Here is a 27,112-nt window from a genome sequence, read left to right as displayed (position 1 = left end):
AGGGAACCTGGCTCTTTCTTGTAAAATGCTTTCTGCGAGAAATTTGCTGGCACAAGAAGGTTCCAATTAAAATTTCATAATAAGGAAGCTATAAAAATCACATTCACTTTTATTCACAAAACTTCTCATCCCTAATTTTCTCTTCGGTCAAAATATAGGGAAAAAAATCTCATTCTTAATATCAGCATGAAAGTTATGAAAGATCTCTGAGCCAAAAAGCTGGCCTTCATCAACAGAAAGCCCCTTACTCTTCCCTGATTCTTGGTTGTCATCTCTTGATTTTTTAATTTTTTATTCTGGGGATCTCCAGAATAAAAATATTGCTACTGGACTGTCAAATCAGATGACATTCCTTGCTATATTGTCAGATGTATAGGGGAAGAAAAACATAACGTCTTTATCTTATTATGGGTAAAGTTAATGATTTTCACAAAAAGCATTTTAAATCAATAATGGGAAATCAAGACTATTACAACAAGATAGAAAAGTTTTAACTCTGGAGATGGCAAGTTTCTTAAGAATATTTAATGTGTACTAAAATACAAACCTAAGGAGCATATTAAAAAGCAGAGATATCACTTTGTCTAAAAAGGTCCATGTAGTCAAAGCTATGGTTTTTCCAGTAGCCACGTATGGATGTGAGAGTAAGACCGTGTAGAAGGCTGAGTGCCAAAGAATTGATATTTTCAAACTGGTGCTAGAGAAGACTCTTGAGAATCCCCTGGACAGCAAGGAATTCAAACCAGTCAATTCTAAAGGAAATTGACTCTGAATATTCACTGGAAGGACTGATGCTGAAGCTGAAGCTCCAATGCTTTGGCCACCTGACGGTGAAGAGCCAATTCTTTGGAAAAGACCCTGATACTGGGAAAGACTGAGAGCAGGAAGAGAATGGGGGTGGCAGAGAATGAAATGGTTGGATAGCATCATCCACTCAATGGACAGGAGTTTGAGCAAATTTCAGGAGACAGTGAATGACAGGGAAGCCTGTCATGCTGCAGTCCATGGGGTTGCAAAGAGTCGGACAACTGAGAGATTGAACAACAACAAAAAATGCAGATTTGTATTTCGTGAAAATGAAAGTGAAGTCACTCAGTCATGTCTGACTCTTTGTGACCCCATGCACTATAGCCTGCCAGACTCTTCCATTCATAGTATTTTCCAGGCAAGAATACTGGAGTGGTTGCCATTTCCTTCTCCAAAGGATCTTCCCAACCCAGGGATTGAATCCGGGTCTCCTGCATTGCAGGCAGACTCTTTACCATCTGAGCCATTAGGCTATTATATTTCGTATACGGGATATGTCCTCACATTTCCTTTTTCTTGACACTCTTCCACCTATGTGTTTTTTGTGTTTCTATTTTTTCCCCTTAATTTAGTCAAGTCAGTTGTTATGGCTTACCTACTTTTCCTTGATACTAAGCTGAATTATACTTGTTCCAGCATATTAACTCCACATAACTGTGTTACCTCATGCCTAGCCCTGTACAGTGCTGCAATCAAAAGAAATGGCAGTTTAAAATTCAAGGAAGAGTTGAAGACACATTTAAATCTTTCCTGAGGTCTCTCAAAATAGCTAATGTTGTATGACCCAAAGCAAAACGTTCTAAAGGTTCTCTCCTTTTTGGATTCCCCAATCCTCTCTCATCATAGCAGCTCTTCCAAAAACCTTCTCCCTCTGGAAGTGGAAGTGTTAGTTGCTCAGCTGTGTTTGACTCTTTGGGACCCCAGGGACTGCAGCCCACCAGGCTTCTCTGTCTACAGGATTTCCCAGGCAAGAATACTGGAGTGGGTTGCCATTTTCTTCTCTAGGGGATCTTCCCAACTCAGGGATCGAACTCAGGCCTTCTGCATTGAGGGCAGACTCCTTACTATCTGAACCACCAGGGAAGCCTCTCTTTCTGGAAAACACACTAAAAACTTACTCCAGCCCATGCTGACTCTCCTATTCCCTTCTCGAGCTCTTTTCTCACTGTCCAAATTTTACGTTTTCTTCTGGGGACTATCCCTTGTTCAAACGTGAATTAATTTAATTATTTGAGCTTTTCCCCCCCAATTTTTTTTTTTTTTCTCAGCCAGCATATCCTGAGTCCTAAGTATAATATAAGCACTCAGGAGCTGACCAGGCATATCTAGAATATTCCTTCAGCAATAAGGTGGTGGGGAAAAGCTATGAATACTTGTGTTAATGTTTGTGTCCTCATCACACATGTAAGAAAGAATAATTTAAATTCTTTTTTACAAATAATTGAAAGGTGAAAGGTGAATTCAGTCTGCAGTTCAGTGACTAGTGTACCAAAGTTTATTTCTTAGTCTTGGTAGGTGAATCATGGTTATGTAAAATGAAAACATTAGAGGAAAAATATATTAGAAATCTGTATATTATCTTTACAATTATTCTGGTAATCTAAAATCATCTGAAAATAAAGAGTTTAAAAACAGCAAAATGTTGGAAAAATTTTAAGACTGAAATAGATGATTCATTTTCTCCTCAGAAGTAGGGATTAGCCCTTGTGTAACACAAAGGAAATGAAATAAATAGGTAGGGAGGAAAATGAATGAAATAAAAGCCTCAAGCATGATAAAATTGTGGAGATGAAACAGAATTTTGAGATTATTATGTTGAAAATAAAACTTTTTAGATGAGGAAGCTGAGTCATTTCAGAGAGTTTAAGAAACTAATACGAACCAGTGGATCTTTAGTTCAGACTCCTGATTGCTAACCCTCACTTATGGGTAGGGTATAGCAGTAGGTCACCATGATCTAATCAACAAATCTAAAGGACCCTGGCCAATTTTTGTCATATCCATCTCTCTGGGGCTCTTGGCTTTGTTGTACCCTTTCTTTTCTCATTATTTTTTCATATTTGACTGGCTTTCTAGTCTGTCTTCTGCTGATGTTTTTGATGGTTAATTTTACGTGATGACATTTGGTAAGGTTCATTTTGACTAGGCCATAGTAACAGTTACTTGGTCAAAACCATTCTAATTGTTGTTCTAAGGTATTTTTTAGATGCGATTAATATTTAAATCAGTAGACTTTGAGTAAAGTAGATTGCCAATCAGTTGAAGGCATTAAGAGAAAAGAATGACATTTTCTAAAAAGAAGGAATTCTGCCTCTAGTCTGCCTTTGGACTTGAGAAAACAGTATCAACTCTTCCCGGACATGCCCAATGGACTTCAGACTTACCAGCACCCCAAAGCACATGATCACATGAACCAATTTATTAGAATAACTGTCTATTTCTCCCCTCTCCCTGCCCTGCTGGGTGTGTGTGTTTGTGTGTGTGTGTGTGTATAGGGGGGCAGTTATGTGTGTGCACATGTATTGGCTCTATTTCTCTGGAGAACTCCAAGACAATGTAATTGCCACATTTTCCTTCTTGGATGCCCTAAACCTCAAATTCATGACTGGCCGGCCATTTAGTTATATTCAAAACAAAAATTTGTGTGACATAGGATATTTCTAAGATCTCCTGTTCCTTGGGAGCTCAATAAGTATTACTGGGAACAGTAATGCTTCTCCGATCACAAGTTGTGAGCATCACTGAGGTTAAAAATAATTAAACAGTTTTCTAATAAGAATTTCATGGTTCTTTTCAATATAATTGTATACACTGAAGTGAAGTGAGGTGAAAGTTGCTCAGTCGTGTCCGACTCTTTGCGACCCATAGACTGTAAAGTCCAAGGAATTCTCCAGGCCAGAATACTGGAGTGGGTAGCCTTTTCCTTCTCCAGGGGACCTTCCCAACCCAGGGATCGAACCCAGGTCTCCCACATTGCAGGCAGATTCTTTACCAGCTGAGCCACAAGGGAAGCCCAATTGTATACATTAAGACTGTCCAAAAAGGAAACACAACACATTATGCAGACCCAAAGCATTACACTATGAATTCTTTTTCACCAAGAGTAACATAGAGCTAGAATTCCCCATGACATGCTTCCAGAAATGCTATGCTCAGATTAAGTTTATGACTTCGGTGTCTGTAGCTCTCTCATTTGTGAAATCCAGACTCCTAGCTTCAGTCGTCTGCTGGAGATGACCACTTATGTGAATCCCACTTAACATGCTGCTTAACACATGGCAGAGTCTTCATTTTCTCTCCAGGTCCAAAATCCACCCTCACCTTTATGGATTGTGTTAACCAAGGATTAATACAATCTCTGGATTCAGGTTAGTTTGGCCAATAGGAACAATATTAAGAGATAACAGAGCAGGGGGAAAAAAGGAGAGAGTTGAATATTTATTCTCCAACTACCTCCCTGGCTCACTGAGAATATTATATACATAATTTTACAAATTGTCAATGATATGTTCTTCTACGAAAGGACATAGCTCTGGCTGGGCATATCTCTCTTAGAGTTACAATGTTTGGGGATTTGTAAACCTCTCCATTTCCATGACTCCTCAGGCCTAGGACTGATTAAGCCATCCTGAGTTGGTCAGGCTTGGGGTGCTTCACCACAACTCTGCTCAAACCTTTATAAACACTACATTCATTAAACACTCTTAATCATCCATTTTGAATGTTCCAGGGACCCTGATGCACTAAGCAAGTCTGAAACTGAATGCATTATTGTCTCCCCAAACCTGTTCTTATTATTAAGTGCCATTCATTTACCCAGGTCAGATAAGACTTTAGCAATTATGCTCAGCCCTAACTTTTAATTGCTAGCTCTAGATAATGGGATAGACTGATCCTGGGCATGAGACATTTGAATTCCAATTCCAGTTATACCATTGTTAGGATGGCGTTATCTCAGGCAATTTATTTGCTTCCTCTGATCTTCACTTGAAATGATATAAATCATATTCACTGCTTGAAATTGTTTTGAGGGTTCAATGTGATTATTTATAACAAAAGTGGCATGATTTTTCCTCATAAACAGTAGCCTCCTACATTTTTCTTACCTCTAAATCTCCAAGCTCTACCCTTCGTCATCCACCTTACTATCGCTGACTCATCACCTTGCTTATCGATGACTCAGTGATCTAAAATGCAAATCTAATTGTACTACTCCTCTGCTCAGTTGTTTTAGCAGGCTCATGCAGTCTATGGGCGGGGAGAGCCGGGGTGGGGGGGGAAGGTAAATGATTCAGTTTTGTGTACAAAATTCTTCAGGATATGACCAGAGTCCTATATTAAGAAATTTTATAGAGTTTCACAATTGCTGACTAATGACATTAATGCAGTTACCATATTAACTTCTACAGATATCAAGAAAAATCTACCATGAAAATTAATTATTTACTATATGTACAAATTTGCTGATTAAAAAAATGAGAATGATAATAGTAACTAATAGCTAAGTACCTAATTGTGCTAAGTTGCTAAATACATTATTTCAAGCAGTCCTCATAGCAACTTTCTAAGTAAAAGAGGCCTCAAAAGTAGTATGGTTTACCTATGTTATCAAAATTTACAACTAGAGGTCAATTACATTAAAAACTGCACAAAGATATGAGTTAAGTTCACCTCAAAGCAAAGGAAAATATTGTATTGCCCAAAAGTTCAACAAGATTTACTGTGTCATAGAGTTAATGGAATGAGAACCTGGGCCAAATTTCTATTTTATTATTTTATGCTTTTTGCTTCTCAGGATATATCTCAATGAAGAGCAAAGATGATAAAGTTCCCAGTTTAATAGAACTGTAAATAAAATGTTACTAGCTCCTGTAGAACATTGTCCTCGAATGCATCCTACGGTAAGAAATTATCTCATAATAAGTTTCTTATATTGCTCCTTTCTCCTCCATACAAATACTACCAACTTACTCTTTATGGCCCAATGCAAGTCTTGTGATTTGACCACATAGCCTTGCCTCAATCATATTTCATCTTCCTCTTAACTTTCACAGCCTTTATGACCTGTACAACTCACTTTTGAACTTCAGAAAATAATGCTTCACAGTATTATCCATTTCACGGGGACATGCCTGGTTGCCCCAAGTGTGACATTTGCATCCAGACCATGGTCACAACCTTACACATCTACAGGGGCTATTTAAACACTGGGCCAAGCCATGGAGTCTTCACTCAGCTCTTAATTCAGCTTACTATCAATCCACCAGCCTGAAAAAAAATAAGCTTGAGATCTCTCGGCATGAAAGCAAATTATCTCTGAGATTATTTAAGTTCAGTCTCCACAGTTGACAGAAGAAGAAATGGAGGCCCTATAAAGTCAATCCACTTGTCAAAGATAATATAACTGATTAGTGTCAAAGCTGCAATTGGAAGCTGGGACTTTAGTCTTCTCTTGAGAGTTCTCTTGCCCACTTTTGTGTGATTGCATTTATATTATTATTCACAACTGCAGTACTAAGTTAGAACCAGTTATATATTTATTCAAGAAGAAGATAGGGTATATAGTAGCAGTTCACCTTACTTTATTTGGTTCCATCACTGCAAATGATGTTTGTAATGGAATATTAAAAGTAATTTAAGTATAAGATATATACCCAATAAGAGATCATATAACATCTTCTTTCCACATCTTTGCCAGAATAGATGCAGTGTGGCCAGTTTACATTAAATATCCAGTAATCAATCATGTGGATTGAAGTCTTTAATTCTTCAGAGATCATTGAGAACATAAAACATGATTTTTGGTAGTGGTGGAGGGGGTTGTGTTGAATAGGAGGAGAGAAAATAATATCCAGCAATGCTGATTAAAGAATCAATTCAGTTCAGTCGTTCAGTCACGTCCGACTCTTTGCGACCCCATGGACTGCAGCACACCAGGCCTCCCTGTCCATCACCAACTTCCAGAGTTTACTCAACCTCATGTCCATTGAGTCAGGAATGCCATCCAACCATCTCATCCTCTGTTGTCCCCTTCTCCTCCTGCCTTCAATCTTTCCCAGCATCAAGGTCTTTTCAAATGAGTCAGTTCCTCACATCAGGTGGCCAAAGTACTGGAGTTTCAGCTTCAGCATCAGACCTTCTAATGAATATTCAGGACTGATTTCTTTTAGGATGCATGGGTTGGATCTCCTTGCAGTTCAAGGGACTTTCAAGAATCTTCTCCAACACCATACCACAGTTGAAAAGCATCAATTCTTCAGTGCTCAGCTTTCTTTATAGTGAAACTCTCACATCCATACATAACTACTGGAAAAACCATAGCTTTGACTAGATCAACCTTCGTAGGCAAAGTAATGTCTCTGCTTTTTAATATGCTGTCTAGGTTGGTCAGAACTTTTCTTCCAAACAGCAAGCGTCTTTTTATCTCATGGCTGCAGTCACGATCTGCAGTGATTTTGGAGCACAGAAATATAGTCTGTCACTGCTTCCACAGTGGAAACAGTGAATAAAGAATAACAGGATCATATCCAGCAATTGTACTAATATAAAGATTTAATGAAGCAGATTTTTTTGATGCTTGGAAGGGGATGGAAAATGTTGCTTGAAGCTCTTTTGTTTCATCACTGAGGACTCTCTCTTAGAGCAGTCGGACTAATTTCTCCTAAGAAAAACAGCTCTGACAAACATGATAAATGGGCTCTCATGCTAAGGGTTAAAACCACCTGTGATGTTAATATAATAAGGAACCATTTGGTGAAGCAGGCGAGGTACTCACATAGACCTGTCCCACTTGTGGAATGTATGGGTAACTACAGTGCTTGAATTTGCAAGCCTTTCAGCAGCAATGACAGCTCACATTCGATCGGAAAACTAATTCATCACAAAATTTAACACTGTTTGAAAAATCATAAGAATTAATACTATATTGGACATGGTTTTCTGTTTAAGTTAGTTCCAGGTAAGTTGTGTCCATAATTAAATGCAAATTGACAACAATGACCGAAATGATTGCATAAGATTGCCATTATACAAGATCTTTTCAATGATGCTATAGTTAATTTTTCCGGACAAAGGCCAAATGTATTCTAAAACATATAGTGGTAAGGGCTTTCCTGGTAGTTCAGAAGGTAAACAATCTGCCTGCAATGTAGGAGACCCTTGTTTGATCTCTGGCTCAGGAAAATCCCCTGGAAGAGGGAATGGTGACCCACTCGAGTATTCTTGCCTGGAGAATCCCACAGTTGGTTTTTGTTCAGTCATAAATCATGTCTGACTCTTTGTGATCCCATGGACCCTCCAGGCTCTTCTGTCCATGAGGTTCTCCAGGCAAGAATACTGGAGTGGGCTGCAATTTCCTTCTGGATTCAAAGAAAACAACTGATTTAATATATGGTTAGTTTTTACATCTGAAGATTCAAAGCAAAATAATTTCATTATGGTGTACAAAGTGTGTGGTGTGGGGAGAGGCTGAAATTCTAGGAAGACCAAGATAAGAAGTGCACAGATACTTCACAGAATGAGAAGCAAGTGTTGTGAGAAACTCATTGCTTTAAGCGCTATGAAAGCACAAAGGAAGCGTTTAAGGGCTTCATGGATGTGCAGAATGCTTTCGCCCATAACAAGGTCTTTTTTTTTCAATTTCGACTGATAAAACCCTAAATTGTTTCCAATCTTCTGTGAGCAAACTTAATAATCTAGTCTATATGTAACCCTCCTCTTTTAAACATTAAAATGCAAATATGTTTAAGCTCCTACATTTTGACCTGTTTTAACTGTATTCTTCAAATGGAAGAGCGTATGTTAGTGTCACATGTAAGTTCCTTTTTGCATAATACCATTTTCTTGCAACTTGGTCCTAAGGAAGTTCCAGACTAAAATAGTGCATCAAGGACTGTGCATAATCAGCCTCACTAAAAACAGCTTGATTAATACTAAATATGTCCTAGTTCCTAATCAATTATGTTAATGAAGTCCCAGGCAGCACATCTGCAAGCGCTGACAGAGCCCATGATCTCAGCGTTGCCTGATAATGTGGGCTCCTTGGGAAGTTGCTCAGTGGCAGCATGCTCAGGGCAAAGACTGCCTTTCTGTAGACAAAAAGTGGATACTACTAACAAAAGTCTTGGAATCCTGCAGTATTGCTAGATTATTCACTTAAACTGTATTGGGCTCCAGGATGAAATGTCAAATAATATTTCTCTTTAAATATAATAGCAGAACCTAAGCTTCCCATTTAACAAATGACACGTTCCTTTCCAAGTGACAGACTGATAGGCAAAACATTTGCTACATGATGGTTTATGAGCCTCTTCCAGGAGCTAAGGTGGAGTCAAACATTTGAATAATATGCCTATCAGAAACTGCCATAGATTAGGGAATTGGAGTCCCCAGATTTATGTCCATCTCACAACAACAGTAGAATTAGAATCTGATGAAACATAAAGGCGACAGTATTATTTACAGGCTATCTCTTGCTCTGTGAACATTTGGACAGTGAGATGGTTACTTGTCTGTTTTTGTCTAATTATCTCAAGTCACATAAGCTATTATAGTCCAAATGTCAGAAGAAATATAACTCTAATCTCCCTCCCTTGCTTTTGGACTATAAATTTCTTCTTTCTTACTAGCTAGGTAAATTGATATATATCTATAACCAAAAATGAGAGTGATTTTTTGCTGTTTTATTACCTTCAGTATAAACTGTTATATTTGAGTTCAGTTAAGGAGAATTTCTGAAAATATTTAACTCTTATCAGTTATAAGCATGTATAGAAGATGATACAAGTTAGGGATTTATGGTGTTAGGAAGACATATATGATAGAAATGAAAAAGGGAAAATCATTGATTGCTAAAAGAGAAATACTTAAACAACTTATTAAACTGAACAAATTATATGAGGTAAACATTCAAGTTGCTTTACATTAACTAAACTTAAAGGTTACCAACTGCTACGGACTGAACTGAGTCCTTCCAAAGCTTATATGTTGAAGCCCTAACCCTCCAGGTAACTAGATTGGAGACAGGGCCTTTTTAGCAGGTAATGAAACTTAAATGAGATCACAAGGGTGGAGCCCTGATCCAATAGAAGTTTCTGTGCTAAGAAGAGGAAGCGACGCCAGGGCGTGCTCTCTGCCGTGTGACAACACAGCAAGGAGACCATATGCAAGCCAGGAAGCAGGCTCCCGCTGGAATCCCATCTCAGGCGCCCTGACCTGAGACTCCCAGTTTCCGGAGCTGTGAGAAAGTACATTTCTGCTGTTCAAGCCATCCAGTCTGCAGCATTTGCTATGGCAGCCCTTGCAGACTAAGACACTAAGGCTGATGAGGAATTTAAGAAGTGATCATATCAAGAAGAAGCTGTCCTCACCTAACTGTCTCACACACAAAGGAAATCTGGACCCAAACGAGTGATGGGAGAGGAGATGTGAAAGTCGAGGGAGGCAGTGAGACCATCACCCTGTCAAAATGATCACATTTAAAGAGTAATAAATAAAAGACTTATGGGGACCAAATAAATGTGTCTTTAGCTTGGTGGGATGAGAGACAAAAGTTTCGAACCTTGGACTATATCTGGATCATTCTCTAAATATTCAGGAAGTGTTGCTTATTTGGACTCTTGGAGTAAGACTTTACATAAACTTTTCATTAAATCATGGTCTCAAATAACCAAATTCTTTTCTTCAAATTGGTACTGATACAGTACTGACTTACAGATTGTATTTTTATTTGAAATTTGCAACTGCTAATTCATTCAATTTGTAGCTGACCAACTCAAAATATCTTGCATACAATACATAATAAGGTTGTTATAATTTACAAGTATAATGTAACCTTTTCCTCAATCCCAACGGCATTTCTCTTGCTCTCTTGCCTTTCTACAATGCTTAGGTATGTGGCTTGAAACCTTTTGCTTTTCCCCCACACAACTAGCAATCAAAATTTTTCTATGTGTGCCATTCCAGTTATTCTGAAGGACATTTGGCCAGTAGTAGGTCATTTAGGTGATTACTACTAAGTTGAAAGTATTTTGGGGAATATTCAATTGCTCTCTACCTGCCTCCTAAATCAGGTGGGACTTTACTACTCAGATGAAGTACTGAAGAAGCAGCAGCAATATTTGCGAGCTTGGTAAAAATGCAGAATCTCAGGCCTTACCCTTGATGTAGCAAATCAGAATTTTCATTGTCAAAGATCCCCAGGTGATCTCTATGTATATTTAAATATTGATACACATTGCTAGGGTACTCTTGATTGACATCAGAAGATTATATATGTCTATCATAGAACTGCCTGAAATCTGAAGCACAAAACGTTATGCCTTCATGTTACCAAAGTTGTTGATGTCTCAGAAAATATTAAGTTACAATCTTCAAACTTCAAAGTCTGCATAGTAATGTGATAGAAAGATCCTTGGCTATAGATCTACAGAGTCAGGGCTAGAATCCAAGTCTTTCTGTTTACTAGTTAAAAAAATTAAACTCCAAGTCTAAATTTGTTAATCATTGATAATAATGTCTACAGGGTTTTGAGACATCGAATAAGAAATGCATATACCCACAGCCAACATAAAAATATTATAAGTAAATGTGAGTTGAATATAGCATAGCCACAGGCATGATTTGGTCAGAATCTGACCAGAAAAGTACATAGAACATGCTGGTATTTCAGTCTAAACTTAGGAAAACTACACCTGCTCAGCTACTCAAATCCTCCCCTGGCTACTGACTGTAACATAAATAAATGTATTGACTGAAATAGAAATGTATAGCCAAATGACTTCTGGGTCTGTGGTCAATTAGACAACGTATCTTTCACCAAGGCATTCAGATTTTATTAAAAAATAAAAATAAATTTAAAAACTATTTGAAGCAGGCTACCAACTTTATATGTTTGGTGTAAAATAATTACTTGGATTTGTAATCATTTTTACACAAAACGTAAGCCAAAGGCTCTTAAAATTTAATGTATATAAGACTCAACTGAGGAGTTTGTTAAAAATACAGATTTTCCTCTCTGAATTGCCAGAGAATCTGATTTACTAGATCTAAGATGTGATAGGAATATGTATTTTTTTAATTGATCTTGATGCTGGTGATCTACAAACTATTCTTTGTGGACAGTTGTAGTAAGCCAATAAAATGAAGTTAAAGAAACTCCTAAGTTTATCACTATCAAATACAAAAATAAAATTTTTGCCATTGTTACAGTTTTATTCTACCTTTACAACACTTGTTTGTGGTAGTATTACTATTATGAGCATCAGTATTTTACTAATAAAATGTCTGAAAGTTTAGGTATCACATTTAAGGTCATCCAGGTAGAAAAGGGCAGAATCAGAGTCTGGACCCAGGTCTGTGTGATTGTAGAACACAGGCTGTTAATCACTAGATTATTTCCTAAGGCACAAAGTTAACTACCGTCTTTGTAAGTAACAAGAGGTTATCAATAGGGCCTGGGTCATCTTTGTAGGAGGGGCTTGGAGGATACATGAGATGAACTGAAAACCTCCAACACTTTCTCCTAATTACTGGAAATTTATTTGGGAGTGGATTTAGGGGACAGAATATAAATAAGGTATAGAGGAGAGAATAGGCTAACATGAGTGTATAATTCCTGATAATGAGCATACAATGTTTTCTTGAGTTTCCTATTCAAGAATTACAAGGTATTATCTGTCCCTTTAACCCTATACTTCCTGGCTTGATTTCTAGAGTATGAAGCTGCTCATCCTTCTGGAAGCTGATGGCTACCAATGTATAATCTTAGGAGGAAATTTTTGGTGTTCTAAATAGGAACAAATCGTACTTTTAGGAAGAGTAAACTGTAGCTTAGACATACTAAAACTATGAGAAAAAATGGATTTTGTTGTTGCTGCAACAACTATTTTGCTTTGTTTCTCTATATTCTACCTGCAATAGAGATGATCTTTGGAAAAATAAAATACTTGCCTTCAAGAGTAGGTGATGCCAGAGTGTGTCTGGAAGCTTGTTCTGTTGGTAACGGAGGTGGTATGGCTGGGCTCTGCCCTGTGCACACAATGCAGGAATATGTATTGAAAAAAAGTATCAGTAAATTTAATATACACAAATAAAATAGCTAGATCTGTCCCCAACATGCATAATTCATAATCTAAAGTATAATTCATATTATTATGCAATAAGAAAATTGATATTAGGTGAGATCTTTAAGTAGATACATACAAAGATTCAGTTATCTTCAGAGTCATTTCTGAATATATTTATTTTCTTAGATATATATACAATGTCAAATATATCTACTGGAATTTATTAATGAAAAACCTACATGTATTCAAATAAAGCAGTTTATTTCAATATGCACTTCAAATTATGGAAACTGAAATCACAGAAGCTAAGAGGAACCCTAATACATAGAAAAATCACCATTTTCTTCTTTTAACTAAAAATTCTCAAGTGATATAATAAGGCAATAAAGGAAAATTAAAATTCATAGGCCTTTTGATATTGAATAGGTACATTTTCTCCTACCAAAATAAATGACCTGCAGTTAAGTAAATAATGGGCCAAAGCGAAAATATATTCAGTTTTATAGAAACTAAAAAGCCTCCCTCATCTCTGGGCTTATTGTGAACTGTAAAAATCTCACAATTGTTCTGAGTACTTTCTTATCCCAAGTGATTTCTTTAATTAAACAAAACCATCCGGGCCATGAACTGTAAACATTAACTAATGTATGATCCCATATGAAATGCTTGCAAAATCTTTTATCATTCATTTTCATTTCATAAACTCCTGCTTGTGTCTCTTTTAAATCTAAGAATCAACACGGGCATATATATCCACTTTCTAAAATTTCACCGACAACTAGATATTATCGAATGCTAGCAGACCTGCCTGCTTACTGGAAGTCTTCCTTTTTTAGAATTTGTCAAAATTAGTTTGCTCTGGTGAATTGTGGATTAGCAGCCAGAGCTGCACACACAATACCTTCTGTGGTGGCAAGAAAGGAGGAACTCCAGGCCCTCAAGCTGAGTAGAAGAGGTTAGTCGCTACTTATTGAAGGATTTACTTTTAGCTGTTAAACGCATCCAGATGGATTACTGATCATGCCCATATGCACAAAAGCAAAGCATATTTTCATGCAGGCCATGCCATACATCTAGAAAAGTATATATCCATATTAGTACTGATTATTTTCCTAATGAAAGCAAAGATGGAAACACAATGTAACATGGAATTTCATTTTTCAGTAAGCAAGGAAAAGGTAAGGATGGGTGGGCACATTAAAAACGGAGTGTGTTCCACACTGATTTTCCCTAGCTAATATTTATACAGTGCTTACTATACATATGCCTAGAATGATCCCAAACAGTTTTGACATATGAAGTCATTTGATGCTTAGAATGCAGGTATAATTTTCATTTTGCAGTTTAAACTGAAGTGAACAGGGATTCAGGGGCTCAGCTCCTAAGAAGTGGACTCGAGGTGCTGAAACTTCCTCTCAGACTACCAAAGGCAGGTAAAGACAGTCACATGTAAAGGGCCATCACATGTAAGGATGAAGAGAGGCAGAGGAGTGGAGTTTCCACCCTGACTTTCCACCGTCTTTGTAAGCCAAAGGGATGTACACTAGGGAGTATTCTCTCCCAAATTTTGCTTGAGAGCTGTTCTTGAAAAAATGTTTCTAAAATAGGATGGTATTTTGTAGCTCTTAAAATCTACAGAGAATCTAGACTGAGGAAGGAGTCAATTAAATAACTAAAGCTTAAATACAAGTGACCATGAACATCCATGAATCAATTATTTCTAAATAATAAGGCTTTCAAAAATATCTTCAAGGGATCTTGCTTGTTCAAACTAAACTGATTTCTCTGCTGTCAAATACTTCCTTGAACAGCAGTAATGTATGATCATAGTTTTGATCAGCCATTTAGGAATTTATTTTTGAATGTATTCAATTCTTTCCACAGGGAATAGTTTATAATTCAGACTACAAAATCTTTGTATATTTTCCTGGTAGAACTCTGAAGTCATTATTTTATTTTTTAACTTACTGAGTTAACTTATAAGATATAATAAGTTAAGTTAACTTATTAGCATATAAAAACCATTAATCTCCAACTCTGCTTGTAAGAAGTTCCCAATATCATGGCTACAACAGATTTACAGACAGATTACTATAACATAGTGTGATGATGGGAAATAATATACACAGAGGAGATGTCACAGAATGATTCTTGCATTTAAAAGCCTGAAGAGAGTCTCCCAAGTAAAGAATGGAGGAGGAGAGGGAGGGATAGCAGACAGCGATTATCTCTAGTGAAAAAAAAAGCCTGGATGCCAAGATACATAGAACTATTAAAACAATCAAACAGGTACTTCTGCAACATAAAGTATAAAGTGCAGTTTATATCAGAAATTCTCTACAACTGTAATAAATGATATCATACTCTCTAGAATGGATAACTGCATGATGGTGAGACAGTGGACCTAATAGGGAAGCAGCACCAACAGAAAAAGAAAAAAAAAAGTTTTTATTTTTTTTTGCCTCTAGAGTGACAGAGTTAGGTAGTTCTGGCAGGGGAATTATTAGCTCAGGGCAAGTTTTTGTTTTGTTAAGGGTCACCAAAACAAATCAGGCATGTCATAATTGAGAATGACACCTGACTCTCTGGTACTGACTTACAGAAAAGGCCTCTTTTATGCTCAAATAATGTAAGAAAATGCTACTGAAATTACAGACTATTTTTTCTGTATGAATGAATATAAAATTATATGAATATAATAATATATGGCTATATTAATATAATTTTATAATGAAAGCAAGCTGTTTATTATAAAGACTACATGGTTGGAATCAAATAAATATGAGAGTTTCAGCTCCATTGCCTCCTCCATTCACATAATCTGTGTGAATTTGAAAATGTCATGAAGTAGCGAAGCTTCATGGCCTTTATAAAATGAGGAGAGTTTCTGTCGGCTGTTGTGAGGATTAAGAAATGAAACATCTAACACATAGTAAATACTCAAAATATTCTTTCTCCTACAATGTATTTACAATTTGTATCCCACCTAATTACACAAGAGGACTTGAAACAGACTTTTAAAGTAAGACAACAAAGACATAATAAGATAAAATTAAACATGACAGAAATAGCAGAACTCATTTACAGGAAAGAGGCTTATCATTTTATTAGGAATATATTTCTTTGGAATTTCTGAGGACTGTTACTCTCTAAAGGAAGAATTTACGTTGTTGAAATTTACATTGGATCTCTAAAGGTGCCCTTCATTTTACAAGCTATTACCTGAAAATCCCTCTGACATTCAAACACAGTGAATTGGCTTTATTTTTGTTCCGTGAGTGATTTTGACTGGCTTATTTCCATAATACCTGAATCTCATGTTTGTAAGCTGCCAATATTTTACTGTTCTGAGTTTTTTCTCCCTCAAGTCAATATGATTGCTTTCAGTTTAGTCAAATTCCACTGGGGATGACATACAGAATGCATTCCTCCTAATGATCTAAGTTACTGATGTTTTCTTTACTTTACTAGAAATAATGAATGGAATTACTCAGAATCCCAAATCAAGAAGGAGGCTATGAGCAGAATTCAGGTAATGTGAAGGAAAAAGCAATTCACAATACTGAAGCTTGATTTACCTAGTTTTTTAATTAAAAGGAGATTTCCTAGTTCTAAACCATCTCTAGATAACAAAAATCTACCTCCTAAATCTTGAAACAAATATTGAGGATATTTTTCACTCTAATGCTCGATAGCTATTTTCTTTTCCCTTGGGCCCCCATTGCATTTTAAAGGAGGTACCCAGGACATCCAGGAGACTACAGACTTTGAAAGGCCTCCTGTGCCGCAAACAATGAAGCGATAGACCTCATGCCAGAGGGAGTGTCACTCCTGTAAATGACCACTGAGCTAAAATTCATTTACATCTTGAAAAAGTACAAAATGTGATTAATTACAAACACCTCTCCCAGTTCATTCTGTCAACAGTATTTAAATATTTGTGCATCTATTGTTGTTGTTTGCTAGGTTGCTAAGTCGGGTCCGACCCTTTTTCAACCCTGGAGCCTGCCAGGCTCCTCTGTTTATGGGATTTTCCAGGCAAGAAAACTGCAGGGCTTTGCCATCTCCTGCCTTCTTCAGGAGATCTTTCTGACCCAGGGATCGAACTTGTGTCTCCTGCATTGGCAGGCGGATTCTTTACCACTGAGCCACCTGGGGATCTATGATGAACATAAAATGGGAAAATTTGAAATTAGTTAAGAAAACGATTGCCAAGTAGGTTAAAGCAATAGTATTGCTTTTATTTGTTGGCACAAGTTTCCTAGACTATTTTTGTAACATACAGAATAATATTTTCAAAGTTTAGAATTGAAAAAATATTCAAATTAAATGAACATATGGTTTATATTTTTGGCTGAGACATGTAGTAATTGTGTACCTTCAAAATGGAGGGAATGGAGCAGAGGTGTTTAGAGTGTCAGTCACTCGTCCCTTTTCCACCCTACTTATTAAAAAAATTAAGATATCACTCATACAATAATCCCAGACTTGGTGAATTTGCCTATGAAATGAAGAATAAGGAATCTGAAGCTCAAGAGTTTGTATGAGGTGGACAGATCCAAGGTTTTCACTTCAGCCATAGGCATCTTTATAATTCCCACTTGTGTATTGCTAAATTCTACATATATAACTTTGCCTCCCTTGTACTTGATCTTGTGAAGGATACATGTAAACAGGCAATTACCACTTAACTGAGGACTCAGATGTTTCAGGGTGAAACAAGAACAGTAATGTCTTTTCCAGCTGGGTTGTTTTGAGGGTTCCTGGGCATAACAGTACAAATAAAATCAGTGAGGGACCACAGGGAAGACAGGGAAGGGCTGTGTTGTTACAAAGTTTACATTAAAGATGAAGGGAGACAGGCAACAATTTCAGATCTCAGAAATGGAGGGACATCAAAACAGAGTGGTGAGGCAGACAGCGACGGTGAGAAAGAGATGACACTAAATTGGTTAGAAAAGGAAGAACTGGGTTAGCACTGAGCAGAACTCCACTAACCTATGACGCTTTGCTCAAATTGCCTCCTTTCTGTGTGTGTGCTGTCCAAGGTGGTAAGGTTTGAGGAGGAGGGCTTACTTAGTGCAAAATTAGGAAGCAGCTCTTCCCAACCGGTTAGGTCACTTGCCATTCCAGTACAGATCTTGAGATGACAGAAGAGCAGGGGGCCTTTGTGTAAGTACACAAACTGCAGGGCAACTGCACAATGTATCAGGCATCTCTGTCTCCAAATGGGAGACACAAGACACAAGATACAAGATACTTGAATACAAAAGAAGAGGCCGGATGAAAGGATTCCTGGCGGGGAAAGGCAAGTTAAAATGCCTATGCTAGGAACAGCTTGGATTGCTTAAGGTCACTGGTGCTGGAGAGCAGTGATAGGCTCATATCAGAGCATTCTGGGCTGTTCTTATGAGTTTGGATATGTTCTATGGGTAATGGTAAACTTTTGAAGTGTTTTAGTATGACATATAGGGTTTTAAAAACTCACTGGCTGCTGTGTGAACAAAAATAATGTTTGCAGAGGAAAAGATATGAGAAGCAGCAGCAGATCAGTTGGAAACTGTTTGAAAAACCCAGGTGAGAGATGACATGAGCTTGGTCTAGGTGTTGCAGTAGAGATGTAGTTGTTCCTGCAAAAAATGTACCTGAGTGCCTATTCAGTTCTAGGCACTTTCTTAGGATATGCAGTTATAACAGTACCAATACAGACAAAATCACCTGTTTCACAGAGCTGAGATTCTAGTGGTCAGAGAGAAAAAATATCAACTAAATAAGTAAAATGAAAATAAGCATCTTATTTAAAATGTATCAAGAAAGAGTAATAAAGAGTGCTATTTAGAATAATAGATGGGACTTTTAAAGATATGGTCAATGAAAAACTTAGAAACTGTAGATAAATGGATAGATTCAGAGTATATTTTCATACAAACTCGGTAGGATTTTTTTAAATGAATTTGATACGGTAAGTGCAGGAAAGACATCAAAGATGACTGACAATTTGGCTTGAGCATCTGGGAACAAATGAGAAATATTCAGATAAGGGCAGGAAATTTCCTGTTTACTCAGCTAGATGCTATTTATGGACTAATTGCTTAGTCATTGCTGTCACTTGAATTACATAGTTTTCCATTTTGCCAAAGGATTTATATAGAAGACATTGAGGTATTAAGTCATAGTTGCTTTGTTGGATTATTCTAAAAGGACAGCATATTGGTAATTAATTTTCAAGATTTTTTTATGATTTTAGAAAACTTTTAAGCAAATGGATTATTTAGTATAATTTGGTAATGCAACCCTACTATAAGGGTGTTTAAAACACCAAAAGCTTCAACTACTTAGATCAAAGAGCATCCTCCAGGCCAAAATGTTTCTACTGGAAAGGTTTCTTTGCATCCTGATAAAAAGTTTCCCTAATATTTCCATGTGCTATTACATATTTGCATATTTGCTTTGATGGAAAGCAAGGAATAGAAGTCATATACATATTTCATAATTCCTTTGATTAAAAATGATAAAGGTAATATTAGTGTGTTTTCGTCTTCATCTCCAATTTATAAGTTAGAAATAATTCTACCATGGAAAAGCCAACTAAAAAGGGAAATGAGATTCATTCAAGATCATATCATTGTTTCATTTATTCTTATACCTTGTTATGACAGAATACCTGATATCCAGGATTTAATAAAAATAGATGCATGGAATCACAATAATAGAATTTAGGGTATGGAAGAGATTTTTGAAATCAGTTATTTCAACACCCTAATGTTTCAGGTAGACAAAAATAGTCTCTAGAAGGAAAAGTGGCCTAATCAAGGTTATACTTCAAAAGTATTTAAGATAAACATTTTTCACTTCATTTTATTTTTCTATTTATTTAATATTTATTTGGAAGATCAAGATAAATGACAATTATTTTACCCATTGTCATAAATGACTAATAACTCTTAGAGGATCTTTAAAGATTCACTTCTAAGATTAAAAGTCTCATAGTTTTCTTCACTGGTCATATACTACTTAACATTAATTAGATATTAAATTGATCTCAAGTACCCATCTTGGTCCCTGATCTCATTTTGACAATTCTAGATAGACTGTCAACTTGGAGGTTTTCAAAACTTGCAAAATTACTATTTCTTCACTTTTCTTAAATATTTCCTTCTAGCTATCCAAATTATATATCTGTCAACCCCAGAGTAAATCGTATTTATACATAAGATGAGGCAAAAGGCAGACAGTAAAGATGGAAAAAATAGACAAATAGGTAATATGAACTGCAAATTTTTCTTTTAGTACAAAGGTCAGAGCTGATATGAAAAGAGATTGTGAGGCATATTAGATAGAGTGCAGTCTCAATTTACAAAAATAAAAACTATCTCATGTACTTAGGATACAATTATCCTACTTGCCTTGGAGTCATCCAATTAAATGTCTTTAATCTCTTCCTTGATTCCCTTCCAGCCACACCCTTCACAACTCTTATGTTCCCAGAATAACCAGTGTACACTTATCTTCTGATTCTCAATACATTTGTTTATTTACAAATCTGTGCTGGGATTTTTTGTTATTGCTATTTTTTCTGTTTTTAATCCTCATTTGACTATGAGAAACTTGGGAACAGAGTCTGGAATAGCCATACATATTTAGTTAAGAGAAATGAATACCTACAAGAGAACATGATCACATGAATAAGTGAATAAATGAATGTTACTACATGCTATTCTGTTACTCTGTTTCTAGAGTGTTTGAATATGAACAAACCAAGTTAAGTTAAAGTCACTCAGTCGTGTCCGACTCTTTGTGACCCCGTGGACTGCAGCGCACCAGGCTCCTCAGTCCATGGGATTCTCCAGGCAAGAATACTGGAGTGGGTTGCCATTTCCTTCTCCAGGGGATCTTCCCGACCCAGTGATCGAACCTGGGTCTCCTGCATTGGAGGCAGATGCTTTAACCTCTGAGCCACCAGGGAATTACAGTATTTTTAGATCTCCATAGAGTACAGAATACTTCCAACAAAACACATGATAAAATTTATTTTTTGCTTTCTATTTTTCAGTTATTTACAGTTCCAGGCCAAAGTATTCATTTCTTTTTGTCAGAACTTTTACCAATTTATTTATGAATACCAATCTTTCCATGAAAGTGAAACTTTAATAGTTTCATCCATTAGTGGGAAAAATTGAGCTTAAAGTTCAAAGATAAAGAAAACTAGCTTCATTAGCCCAATCAAGATATAACACATACAATATATTGTGAATCTACAGTTACCCTCAAGTGGAAAATCTATGTAAATTACCCATTGTGGTATGCTTCAAGCCTAAAGAATTACACACCTACACATGTAACTCGAAAAGAATATTACTACCAGAAGAAACTTACGAATTTACTGAGAACCCTGAAATTCAAAGAAGCTAAACAACTTGCTACATTGACCTAAGTGACACATAAGTACAATACATGAATGCAGATTCTCAACTCAGTGTTCTTCACAGCAGAATGTTGTCTGTTTGCATTTATTTTAGAGACAGCAATGAGGCACAAGGAACGAATAAAATAAAAGATGAAATCTAGAATAATGGTAAACAATTTCAACTCAGTACAAATGCTTTTTTGTTAGGCTTTAGAATTCTATAGCCAATGATACTCGTAATAACGGAGAAAAAAATAGATCTTAAGTGCAGTATCCTATAGTTCGGCATAATGATATTTGTAACGGATATGTTAATTCTTGTTTCATTTGAAATACAAATAGCGCATGCTTTTGACCATCAGTTATGTCAACTCAATTTTCAAAGTTATAATTAATTCAAATTAGGTCTCTGAAATGCTGCTCTCCAATGTCAAACATACTTTCATCAAAATGGAATCACCTATTCTCTAAGGAGTTGAGTGATAGAAATATAACAGGGACTTATTTTATTGGAAATCAATTTTTTCAAATATGACAAATGCTTAAAATATTATATTTATGTTTAAAACTTTAAGGTGTAATTCAATAGAATTAAAAAGGGATAATTGTTAAGAAAAATTACAAAATTTCAATACAATTTTGAGTTAAAAATCTCAAGTTTTATTTACATCCCTAGGCATGGCCCTCCTCCTGGCACATGCTAACTTACTGACTAATAAGTGATGAGCTATTATTCATTTAGTTTAACTGATCACTGCTACTAAAATAGAAGTATCAGTTCTAACAAGGCTGTTGTTTACCAACTGGTCATTATAACATGGTATATCCCTGAATACATTATTGTTGTTGTTTAGTTGCTCAGCTGTATCTGACTCTTTTGCCACCCCATAGACTGTAGTCAGGCTCCTCTCTCCATGGGATTTCCCAGACAAGAATATTGGAGTAGGCTGTCATTTTCTACTCTACAGAATCTTCACGACCCACAGATCAAACCCACATCTCCTGCAAGTTTACTGAGCTGCAGGCAGATTCCTTACCACTGAGCCACCAGGGAAACCCCCTTAAAAATGAGTACATTTAATATATCATAGACCATCCCCCAAGAACAAGAAGTGCAAAAAGGCAAAATGATTGTCTGAGGAGGCCTTACAAATAGCTGAGAAAAGAAGAGAAGCTAAAGGCAAAGAAGGAAAGGAAAGATATACCCATCTGAATGCAGAGTTCCAAAGAATAGCAAGGAGAAATAAGAAAGCCTTCCTCAGTGATCCATGCAAAGAAGTAGAGGAAAACAATAGAATGTGAAAGACTAGAGATCTCTTTAAGAAAATTAGATACCAAGGGAACATTTTCATGCTGTTTATGGGGTTCTCAAGGCAAGAATACTGAAGCAGTTTGCCATTCCCTTCTTCAGTGCATCACGTGTCAGAATTCTCCACCATGACCTGTTCAATTTGGGTGGCCCTACATGGCAAGGCTCATAGTTTCACTGAGTTAGACAAGGTTGTGGTCCCTGTGATCAGTTTGGTTTTCTATGATTGTGGTTTTTATTCTGTCTGCCCTTTGATGGATAAGGATAAGAGGCTTATGGAAGCTTCCTGATGGGAGAGACTGACTGAGGGAGCAAGGGTCTTGTTCTGATGGGCATAGCCATGCTCAGTAAATCTTTAATACAGTTTTCTGTTGATGGACAGGGCTGTGTTCCCTCCCTGTTGTTTGACCTGAGGTGGAGGTTATGAAGATAATGGTGACCTCCTTCATAGGTCCCATGCACACAATGCTGCACCCAGTGCCCCTAACCCTGCAGCAGTCCACCATTGACCCACACCTCCACCAGAAACTCCTGGACACTCCCAGGCAAGTCTGGGTCAGCCTCTTGTGGGGTCACTGCTCCTTTCTCCTGGGTCCTGTTGCACACAAGGTTCTGTTTGTGCCCTCCAAGAGTCCGTTTCCCCGGTCCTGTGTAAGTTCCGGTGGCTCTATGGTGGGGTTAATGGCGACCTCCTCCAAGAAGGGCTTATGCCATACCCAGGCCTGCTGCACCCAGAGCCCTTGCCCTTGCAGCAGTCCACTGCTGACCTGTACCTCCACAGGAGACACTCAAACACAATTCTGGTTCAGTCTCTGTGGGGTCTCTGGGTCCTGGTGCGCACAAAGTTTGTTTGATCCTTTTGAGCATCTCTGGTGGGTATGCAGCTTGATTCCAAATGCACTTTCACCCCTGCTACAGTCTGGCTGGGGCTTCTTCTTTGCCCTTGGATGTGGGGTATCTTTTTTTGGTGAGATCTAACATTCTGCAGTTGACAGTTGTTCAGCAGCAAACTGTACTGAAATGTGAAAGTGCTGCACTCAATATGCCAGCAAATTTGGAAAACTCAGCAGTGGCCACAGGACTGGAAAAGATCAGTTTTCATTCCAACCCCAAAGAAAGGCAATGCCAAAGAATGTTCAAACTACTGCACAACTGCACTCATCTCACACTCTAGCAAAGTAATGCTCAAAATTCTGCAAGCCAGGCTTCAAAAGTATGTGAACCGTGAACTTCTAGATATTCAAGCTGGATTTAGAAAAGGCAGAGAAACCAGAGATCAAATTGCCAACAGCCACTGGATCACTGAAAAAGCAAGTGAGTTCCAGAAAGACATCTATTTCTGCTTTATTGACTATGCCAAAGCCTTTCACTGTGTGGATCACAGCAAACTGTGGAAATTTCTTCAAGAGATGGGAATACCAGACCATCTTACCTGCCTCCTGAGAAATTTGTATGAAGGTCAAGAAGCAACAGTTAGAACTGGACATGGAACAACAGACTGGTTCCAAATTGGGAAAGGAGTTTATATTGTTACCCTGTTATTTAACTTACATGCAAAGTCATCATGCAAAACACCAGGCTGCTGGGATCAAAATTGCCAAGAGAAGTACCAATAACCTCAGATACAGAGATGATACCACCCTTATGGCAGAAAGTGAAGAGAAACTAAAGAATCTCTTGACCAAAGTGAAAGAGGAGAATGGAAAAGCTGGCTTAAAACCCAACATTCAAAAGACAAACATCATGGCATCCAGTCCCATCACTTCATGACAAATAGATGGGAAAACAATGGAAACAGTGAGACTTGATTTTCTTGGTCTCCAACGTCACTGCAGACGGTAACTGCAGCCATGAAATTAAAAGATGCTTGCTCCTTGGAAGAAAAGCTATGACCAACATATTAAAAAGCAGAGACACCACTTTACCAACAAAGGTCAGTCTAGTCAAAGCTATGGTTTTCCAGTAGTCATGTATGGATGTGAAAACTGGACTACAAAGAAAGCTGAACGCCAAAGAATTGATGCTTTTGAACTGTGGTATTGGTGAAGATTCTTGAGAATCTCTTGGACTGCAAGGAGATCCAATCAGTCCATCCTAAAGGAACTCAGTCCTGAGTATTCATTAGAAGGACTGATGCTGAAGCTGAAACTCCAATACTTTGGCCACCTGATATGAAGAACGGACTCATTGGAAAAGACCCTGATGCTGGAAAAGATTGAAGGTGGGAGGAGAAGGGGATGACAGAGGATGAAATGATTGGATGGCATCACCTTCGCAATAGGCATGAGTTTGAGCAAGCTCTGGAAGGTGGTGATGGACAGGGAAGCCTGGTGTGCTACAGACCATTGGGTTGAAAAGAGTCAGACACAACTGAGTGACTGAAATTACTGACTAATATATCATAACTCTTGAGTCATAATTTAATACTTTAGGTTTTATATTCAGGTTTACTTTTCAGAGATCCAATACACTTTATTAATCTATTCAAAGACTGAAAATCAAGTCACGATAAATTACTGATAATTAGAAATGTGAGTAGCAAGTTGAGAAATTGCGAGAAAAAAGAAGGCTCCCAAAATATTTGCAAAAATTCATTTGCAAAATGCATTAGAACAGCTTTCAAGCAGAATAACAAATTCCCTTCTTAAGAGGTAAGAGACTGGACATTTTTGTAAACTATCTGAACATGGAGAATAAATAATGTCTCCTTCTGTCTCAAATCTTTTCTGGCTTTTTGACTTGTAGATTTTACCAAAGAGGTTTTTGACAGAGAACAGCTGGCATAGTCAGTTGCCAAATCAATTCCTAAACTACTAGAATCTGTTATTTTCATTCTCAATAACTTCAGGACCTACCAACAACCTTAGAGGTAAATCTACTCTATGTTCTCTTCTATCTCAATTTGCTGTTACTGTCACTACTAAGAATAAAATTCGCCTAAAAATCTAATGATGGAACTGGGTGATCTTTTGTCAGGACTTAGGGGCAGCTTAATAGATACCCAGGAAATTTAAAAGTAAACCATATTCTAATATTCCTCCAGTAATTTTGGTGAGAAGTCATTCATGCCTCTGAGTATAGGATCACAGTTCACTCTGCTTGTACTTTCTATACCAGATTCCTTTCACTGACAAAACCACCAAGGACAGCTAAAAGTTATCAGCAAATTGCTTGCTTTCTTTGGCAGTTGTACTGGCAAGATTTAGGAGTATGTGTCAAGTGTAAACTATAATGGAAATAGAGATTGTGAGTTTGTTTTAAATTGTACCACTCAAATCAGAGTGAAGAAAAGGAAGGGAAAAGAAAACCTAAGACACAGTGACCCCCTTTTCAGAAAACATAATTCTCCCTACAGTGCTGGAGACAATATCTATCTGTCTCAGCAAATTCTGCAACTTCCTCTAGGTTCAATTTCCTAGTCTCCGAGGTGGGAAACGTATAACCCACCTCTGAGGGTTTAGTGTGAATTCAGTGAGATGATCCATGAGCAGCACCTCAGCACAGTGCCTGGTACACTGCTGCTGCTGCTGCTGCTGCTAAGTCGCTTCAGTCGTGTCCGACTCTGTGCGACCCCATAGACGGCAGCTCTCAGTAAAGTGGTGAATGTTTTCCATCATCAATGTTGTCATGACCATCTCTAACAACCCTCCAAAATCTTTTAAGGGTAGACACAGAATAATGTCTGGATGACTTCCTGAGTTTTTCTCCAGCTCTAGGCAAGCCATTGTTTTCAAGCTTCACTGTATCTTTCCTTTATCCTTATCCTCAAATACAGGGAGGTACGTTTTTAAGCTATTATATCGAATTTGAAAGACAGCATAGATTCTCTTTTATACAGAGATTTCACTCAAACAGAATAGAATCAGTCTGATATCTTTCAACCACCCCCAAGTCCACGCCACACAGGACTTGGCAAAGGGAAGGGATACTGCCATTATCCTATCCTTTATATATATCTGTAGGAAAATTTCTTTCCTGTCCCCCAATATTTTCTCTGACACATGAAACCATTCCATATTTAAAAGCATTTCAAAGAAATATGAAAAGCCTAAAGAAGAACCATAGATCCAATTAATAAGGAATATCCTGGTTTTGGACTTTACCTTAGGAATCGAAAAGAAGTGGTTAGCATTTTGTTTTAGTAAAGAGTTTTCTACTGGTTGCTTTAATAAAGATTATAAAACTCCTTATCTTTTCAACTACAAGCACATAATACAAATTTAAATATTTCAGTGCTTGTGCTTAATAGATAAAGAATAAAATGGGAACATGTTAATAATTATTATGTAATAGGATTAAAGCACAATTAAATTCACAAACACATTCTCACTTGAATGACACATTTGGAAATCATCCAACTTTTCTTCCTGTTTTAAATTGTGTATAATTGATATTGTGTCATTTAAAACAATGCACACTGCTTTTCCAGTGTCTGCCAGGAGGCTATTTATAATTTACACAAAAAATATCCCTCTGGGGTAAAAATCATTATTAATGTAATCATTGTCATGAATAACAGAAAAT

At 37.2% G+C, this 27,112-nt stretch overlaps 1 protein-coding gene across 32 annotated transcripts in view; it reads right to left on the bottom strand.

The window, feature by feature from the left end:
- TRDN (triadin) overlaps positions 1-27,112 on the bottom strand; it is a 405,761-nt gene that overhangs the window by 214,735 nt on the left and 163,914 nt on the right. For all 32 annotated transcript variants that reach the window (XM_052645523.1, XM_052645524.1, XM_052645525.1 and 29 more), the window contains one exon: positions 12,757-12,834. In XM_052645523.1, coding sequence (XP_052501483.1) covers positions 12,757-12,834 — 78 coding nt within the window. The remainder of the gene's footprint in view (positions 1-12,756; positions 12,835-27,112) is intronic.

The sequence above is a fragment of the Budorcas taxicolor genome, chromosome 9 (assembly GCF_023091745.1).
Source record: "Budorcas taxicolor isolate Tak-1 chromosome 9, Takin1.1, whole genome shotgun sequence".
Classification (NCBI taxonomy): Eukaryota; Metazoa; Chordata; class Mammalia; order Artiodactyla; family Bovidae; genus Budorcas; species Budorcas taxicolor.
Note: the sequence above shows the minus strand (reverse complement) of the source record. Positions and strands in the feature narration are given on the sequence as shown.